The following is a 7,158-nucleotide window of genomic DNA, read 5'->3' on the forward strand; positions in this document are numbered from 1 at the left end:
GAACAATCCCAAGTATACCATTTTTACAAGGTCCTGCACCAATGAGGTAATACTACATTTCTTTAATTAGACGTGACCACCCATTAATTAAAAAGGGAGCAGTGTTCATTTCAGCTAGTCTTAACTTGTTGAACTCTATTAATGCTTTTTACTATACACTGTACCTATTCACTAAATGTCTCACCTTTGCACTTATAGCCAAGCCACTTGAGGGAGGAAACCGGTCCCACACACTGAATGCACTTGTCCAAAGATGATATTGTTGTGCACACCAGACGATGATTGTGAAACTGTTAGCAAAATATTGCAACATTTATTTGTTTTGGACAGTTGGAAAGGTGAGGTGTTTTCAATTCAGTTGCAGATATCAACTAATAAACTTCGTCCATGTAAATCACATCACACCCAGGTGACTGCCAAACACACACACACAGCATCCATAAAGAATGATGATAGATTAAATTATTAGTTCATTAAGTGGTACACTGGATTATATTTACCCTTTCAGGCTCTGGATGTTTCAGGTCCAGATCATTGTTTGGAAAGCTGTTTGGTTGCGGCTTTAGGCAGCTCACAGTCTTCTGAATCTGGCTGGTCTCAGTCTTCGTGTGTAACAGATAGAAAATGAATATACAGTGCATTTTTGAAGACGCTTTTGAAACATTAAATAAACTGTATGAGAAAGATAAGTTTCAAGCTAATGTCTTTAAAATATTCACTGTCATGTATAGAGAATTTAAGGCCCTATGATTAAGAGACAAATAGTCAGTGTGATTTCTTTATTTTTTAAGCCATTGCTAAAGGAGTAAAACAATCACCTGTAGCAGCAACGAACTGTCACTAGGGCCCATTTATCTTCGAGGGCCAAAATTTAAAATGAATCTAACTAAAGAGGCTACACAGCAAAATCTCCAGTGTTAAATTAACACTAGAGAGTGTCTATATGGGTCCACACAACACTGTTGAGTGTTAAATGAACACTTTTGACAGTGTTATATGTTTAAAAGTAACCTAGTCAGTTTTGAAGATTAACAGTGGCTAACACTGAGCAGTGCTGATTTTCTAACACTGGAATATTTCTAACATTTTGAGTTATTTTCCAGTGTTAGAAAATCAGCACTGCTCAGTGTTAGCCATTGTTAATCTTCAAAACTGACTAGGTTACTTTTAAACATATAACACTGTCAAAAGTGTTAATTTAACACTCAACAGTGTTGTATTTAACACTCAGAGGTGTGGACCCTTATAGACACTCTCCAGTGTTAATTTAACACTGGAGATTTTGCTGTGTAGAATCACATTAAACATCAATCACTGTTAAAATTTAGAAACCGAAAGCCATTTTTTATTTCTGCATACCTGCTGATATTTTTTTAGTGCTTTTAGAGGGCTTTGATGTGGCAGCCATCACAATTGCCTGTTTTCCATTAGTACCTACCCCTGTTTTTCCAGTAGGTTATAGTACCATGTAGTTTTTCAGTAACTACTGCACCAAGGTTCCAAGTGATCCAAAGTGATCAGAAAATTTGACATAGACTGAATGCCACCAAGTGGCTGGTCAATGGTGTCACTCGATAAGTTATGAGTGCGCCTCCTTCGTGAAAATCCAAGCCATCATTTTTGAAACTCTGAAATGTTTGAAATAGCAACCAAAATTAACAGCGTGATCCCTGAATTGAACATTAAAGTATAGACTGAGCAGGCATTTTGTCACCTTGACGTCCATGCTTGCTGTGGCATTTATATCACTGGATGCTCGGCTGCATTGCTATAGTGACCCCAGGCACAGTAGGTGATACTCAATTTCAGTGAAAAACTAGATGCCCTAAGTCACGTTAAGCCAATTTGAGTAGGTACAAATGTAAAAATGGCTTACGGTATGCAATTTATCAGTTCCAAAAAGTACAATTGTAGAAATACCTTGCATCTCCAGAGCCAATCCGAGTCACCATAATTATAGTCTATTTCTTCGCCTGGACTTATGTCTCTGCTTGCAAATAAGCATAGATGGGGCTTTCCATTGATATTTAATATTTTCATCTTAGCACTTGGACTGATGTGGTTGTCGTTGACAAGTCTGCCTAATGACCCATCTTCTTGAGATGCATCCACACTGTGGGGTTAGGCAAAAAAGTATTAGCTTAACTAGTTAGTTAGGAAGCTTTTTTTTTCATAAATCAAAAGCAATGTGTAATTTAATCTTAATCAAACTACACTGATATAATACGCACCACCAGAGTTTTCCATCAAACTTGAATTCAAACATGAACACCTTCAGGCTGTCATGATAAACTCTGGGTCTCCGCTCACATTCTTCTTTTGTTAGGAGTTTACCTCTGTATTCCAAAAGGAAGTCTCCTTTTTGGAATGGAACAGTCGTGAAAATGCCCCGACCTGAATTGCAGAGGCATACCAAGTGAGTGACAAAAGACAAAGTGACAAACTCCAAATCTAATCCAAACTAAAGACCAACTTACCTTTGAAGGCATTTATGTAGTGGATATCAAGTCCCAGTTTGTCCCTTCCAGCAGAAACATGACAGACTGCATCCTCCCGTGGAGGAATGCGTCTCCTTCGCATGTTCTCCTGTACGTTTTGATTGGCTGCATTACCAAAGCATATAAAGTATTACGATTATCGTCATCATTGTCATCATCATCAGTAGTAGCAGAACTAGCAGTAGTGTAGTTTACAGCATAAACACAGCTGACTTATTCATAGTCCTAATTTATGCCTTCTTTTAAAATGTTAAAGGCCTAGTACTCAAAATGGCGACATGTGACATTTCTGTAATGGCGACTGCAGAGAGTGATACAAGTACTGAGAAAGCTTAGGCATCAAAACTGTAAGAAGTTTTTTCTTCAGGCATATAAATAAATACACGACTAAATACACTTATACCCTTGCTTTTATTTTAGGGCTGTCAGCAGAATGGACAGACATTGGACAAACTGCCCGAAATTAGCTAACAGCGACATCAGGGATTTTGACTCAGACTGCGCTGGTTTAATTGTTAATCACGTTAGTCGCGATGTCGGCATTAACACGTTTAAGCCACAATAATGCTTTAACACCGAGTAAATCCTAACACGGGTTAGCCCGCTTTATCGCGTTGACGCGGTTAGTCGTCAGCCCTATTTTATTTACTCAATGACAAACGCTGGGGCCGTTTTACTTCTTCAAAGACTCACTAACAGTCCATAAAGCATAAATTAAACCAGTTTAATATAGGCCTGTGCACCTATAATTTCATATAGTATTAAAGTCATGGTGCATTTTACATTAAAAAAGGCTTAGCTTTGTGTTTTTAATCCGTCTTCGTATTGCCGTCGACATACACTTGTTAAAGGGCACGCGCGCGAAAGTTGTGGCGCCGTTTCCTGTAGGTACCGCCTATATATATAGCCTACCAATCACAATGACTTCCGGCCGTGTGTATTGAAAATGTGTATTAAATTGCAGTACCTACACACATCCACTCTAACTCGAAACGTCGCTGTGCAATACACTGGAATACACAAAAATCAGGTGAGGGGTATAGGTGGACTTTTAAGAAAATCAGAAAATCTTTTAATTATAGTTTAATAAATGAATTTACACTACAGTTTAAGCAAATACAGGTCAAAAGATAAATAATGACCTCATAAGAAGTAGAAAAAATTATTATTTAGACACTTAAAAATGCATTTACAAGTCATGTTTTAGGGGGACACATGAATACACAGCAAAAAGTCGAAATGTCCCCGGAGCCCAGGTACAGCGCAGGTCAAATGTCAATCCATACCACATAGACGCACTCACACACACACACACACACACACACACACACACACACACACACACACACACACACACACACAAACCACAAGCGCACACAATATAACCTTACATAAGAATATATAACCTTTGTTTGGCTCCAAAATTTTACAGCCCTACAGGAATAAATCTAAAAAAATCATCAATTCATCAGTGGAAAAAAATAAAAAAATGAAACTAGTTGTAAACCAATTACATAAAAAGAGCACTGACCGAAAGAGCGTCCATTTAATATTGGAAAATTATTTGGTGATGAGTATATTATGAGTATTATGAGTGATAACCTTAGTGTGTGAAATTTAAATTTACTGCATTGAGGTAAAGCAGGACAACCACAGAGATGAGTTGACTGTCAGAGGCCATTAGAAAATAATTTGTAACCTTCACCAAAGCTGTTTCTGTCTTGTGATGAGCTCTGAAACATGACTGAAACTGTTCAAATAAACAATTTCTCTGACGATTAACAGTTACATATTTTACAACTATTTTTTACAATTACGACAATTTTTGAGATAACAGTAAGGTTGCCTATTAGTCTATTATTAGCTAAAACATCTAAGTGAAGAGATGGTCTTCTAAGTACTACTTCCAGCTTAGAGGTCTGTGGTACACAACCGATTAATAGTGTAATACTGAAATATATCTAACATTCATTTAGAAACTTCTTTTTATTATAGTTATTTTTAGACTGTTTTTTCCTGTATTTGATTATGTGAATTTAGAAATTCAGTAAAATATATTTACTGGCTATATTATAAAATGTATTTAATTCAAATGTTTACTTTCATGTGAGGTAATTAAAACAAAATCCTTTAAACTACTCTGAAGAGTTACAAGATTTGACCATTATATCTCCATAAAAAAACTGCTCATTTCGCAATAGTCACACCACATAATGAAATTCAGAATCACATAAACCTACATATAAATCAAACGGAAAATATATACTTTAGTCAGACCTACAATTTTTTGGTGATGTCAATCCATATGTTTTCAATATGCATTCTGAACCCTATTTCATTTACAGAGGGCTGCAATACAGATAAAAAAAACCTCGGCATGTTAATTCTCTCGCTTCCTTATGTACTTGTCCTCATGTCAAACTACTTCCTCCATATTTTCAGTTATCTTCATACATAGTCTCAGCTTTTGGATTTGATTGTGAGAACCAATAAATATGAAATCACAGTATAAAATTATGAACACATTTCTTTATTCAGAAATCTATATGGGAAAAGTGATATCAGACAGGTAGGATCTTGCTATTTTCTTACTTTCATTTAGAATTTTAAATAATGATCCGCTCTCTGTTGCACAAGGAAAAGGCCCAGTTTTTGAATCTCACACTATGACCACAGAAATCTGTGATATTATAATACAAAAGAGAAAAAGCTATATATTTTTGGTTTTCATTCAATCAATCATTTCAAATGTCCTTAAACTGTATATGAAGAAACAATATTATGAATAGGAGTAATGATAGTAATATTTTTTAATGAATAATCCAAAAATTACTGAACAGAATCACATGCTTTGAATAGCTGGAGAAGTTTATCAGTTTTTACACTGAAAAGAAAATGTCTCAGAAATGATAGGTCTTATTAAAGACCTACCAAAGATCAGATATCATTTAACACCTCTTAAATAAACACTAAAAAACAATTTTTAACAAAAGACTATAAAAGTCTACAATAGTTTACATTAGTTCAAGAGAACAACCTTTTGAGGTTTTTAGAGATTTCTTTCATTTTTAGTCCATATATTATTGGATTGCAAAGAGGGTTATATGTTATAAATTGCAATGTCATTATAAAACGTGCAGTTTTAGGAAACTCTGATTCCAGTCTAACTATAACCATATCATACGTAAGCAAACAAGAATAGTTAATTAGAACTAGCACATGAGGCAAACAGGTTTGTGCAGCTTTTTTTCTGACATTTCCACAACTCTGATAGGCAACTATAATTATCTTTATGTATGTAAAAAGTATAAAAAACATAGGAGAAAGGGCAACATTAAATAGAACAACCATACCATATATAGATAATTCTCTTGAATTGACACAATAAAGATGGTTGACCGAATTGTTACAAAAAATACCTTTCAGAGTAAAGTTACAGAATGGTGTATTTGCATTTCCTGCTATTGGCACTGCAACCTGAATAGCAGGTAAAAACCAGCACAAAAGCAGGAAAATATTGACTCTTGTTCTTCTCATGATAGTTGGATATTGCAGAGGTTTACATATAGACACATATCTGTCATAAGCCATGGCTGACAGCAGTAAGAATTCTGAACTGCTTAAAACATAAAACATGAATACTTGAAAAAGACAGGCGTGATACAAAATAATCTGTTTTTCAGATAAGAAGTCAATCAAAAGCTTCGGGTAGATGACAGTGCTCAAAACAACAGAATTCACTAACAAAGCAGCAATGAAAATGTACATAGGCTCATGAAGGCTTTTTTGAACTATGATGACCCACACAATAGTGGAATTGCTGCAAATTATTAGACCGTATACCATAAACATAATTACAAAATAAATATATCTGTATTTCTCCACTTCCACATGACCACCAAAAGTTATATATGTTATATTCATTTCAGCATTCATGAAAATCAGATATTACAAACTAAAATTTTAAACAGGCAGAATGTTTAAAACTAGTACATATAAAATATTATTATTCATAGATACCTAAACTTGGTGTGTGTTCATCTTTAGAAAGTGAACTGTTCAAATCAGACCAAATATGTGATGAAATGAAACTTCAAGCTCCATATATCTCATTCAACTCTCCACAAAGACCTATTACCATGTTCAACCTCTGGAGACATAAGCCGACAGTGGTTAGCCCTTACTTACACGGGTACATTTTCTGGCTCCTCCTCTTTTACTACATACATACGTGGGTATTAATTGAAAAACAAATTTTAAAGAAGAAAAAATTAGTTGACCGGCAGAAATGATAATAAAATAACAGCAAATATAGTCCTATATTTAAATATGTAATTCTGTTCAGGCTAAGAGAATTTCATGTAGATCGACATCATGCACACTGCAATGCAATGTGGGGAGAAAAAATAGTTAATGCACTTTAAGATAATTTCTGTTTCTGTTTTCTTTTTTCCTATTTCCATTGTGTTTTGTGTGCTTTTACAGCGTTTTTCTTATTGCTGGTGTTTTCTTAAGTTGCAGTCCGTTTGGCCTCTCAGGGCCACTGTAACAATTCCATAATTTACACAAATTTACTTTAGAGAATATAATTAATTGACAAATTTATAGAACAGTGAGGGTTCTTTTTAGAACACACCAATTTTTTCAATTATTTATTCCA

General features: G+C 34.9%; 2 protein-coding genes across 2 annotated transcripts; both read right to left on the minus strand.

Annotated features, from left to right (window-relative positions):
* Positions 1 to 473: 473 nt before the first annotated feature.
* LOC146556142 (N-lysine methyltransferase KMT5A-A-like) lies at positions 474 to 2,978 on the minus strand. The gene is made up of 5 exons (XM_085249647.1): positions 2,942 to 2,978; positions 2,478 to 2,603; positions 2,232 to 2,394; positions 1,921 to 2,113; positions 474 to 602 (listed from the first exon to the last, which is right to left on the minus strand). Exons 1-5 carry the CDS (start codon positions 2,976 to 2,978, stop codon positions 474 to 476), a joined length of 648 nt encoding a protein of 215 aa, XP_085105773.1.
* Positions 2,979 to 5,522: 2,544 nt separating this feature from the next.
* Positions 5,523 to 6,434, minus strand: LOC146556143 (olfactory receptor 6N2-like). The gene has a single exon (XM_085248892.1). It carries the CDS (start codon positions 6,432 to 6,434, stop codon positions 5,523 to 5,525), a length of 912 nt encoding a protein of 303 aa, XP_085105018.1.
* Between the last annotated feature and the right edge of the window lie 724 nt (positions 6,435 to 7,158).

This window comes from Mchenga conophoros, linkage group LG16 (genome assembly GCF_057382185.1).
Source record: "Mchenga conophoros isolate Kocher_MC1m ecotype Shallow Benthic linkage group LG16, M_conophoros_male_GT1.1, whole genome shotgun sequence".
Taxonomy (NCBI): domain Eukaryota; kingdom Metazoa; phylum Chordata; class Actinopteri; order Cichliformes; family Cichlidae; genus Mchenga; species Mchenga conophoros.

Coding starts and splice junctions, on each gene's coding strand:
- LOC146556143 (XM_085248892.1), bottom strand. CDS start 6,434: ATGAATGCTGAAATGAATATAACATATATAACTTTTGGTGGTCATGTG.
- LOC146556142 (XM_085249647.1), bottom strand. CDS start 2,978: ATGTCGCTGTTAGCTAATTTCGGGCAGTTTGTCCAAT. Junction 2,395..2,477: donor CTACATAAATGCCTTCAAAG/GTAAGTTGGTCT, acceptor TCTGCAATTCAG/GTCGGGGCATTTTCACGACT. Junction 2,114..2,231: donor TTTGATGGAAAACTCTGGTG/GTGCGTATTATA, acceptor CTAACCCCACAG/TGTGGATGCATCTCAAGAAG.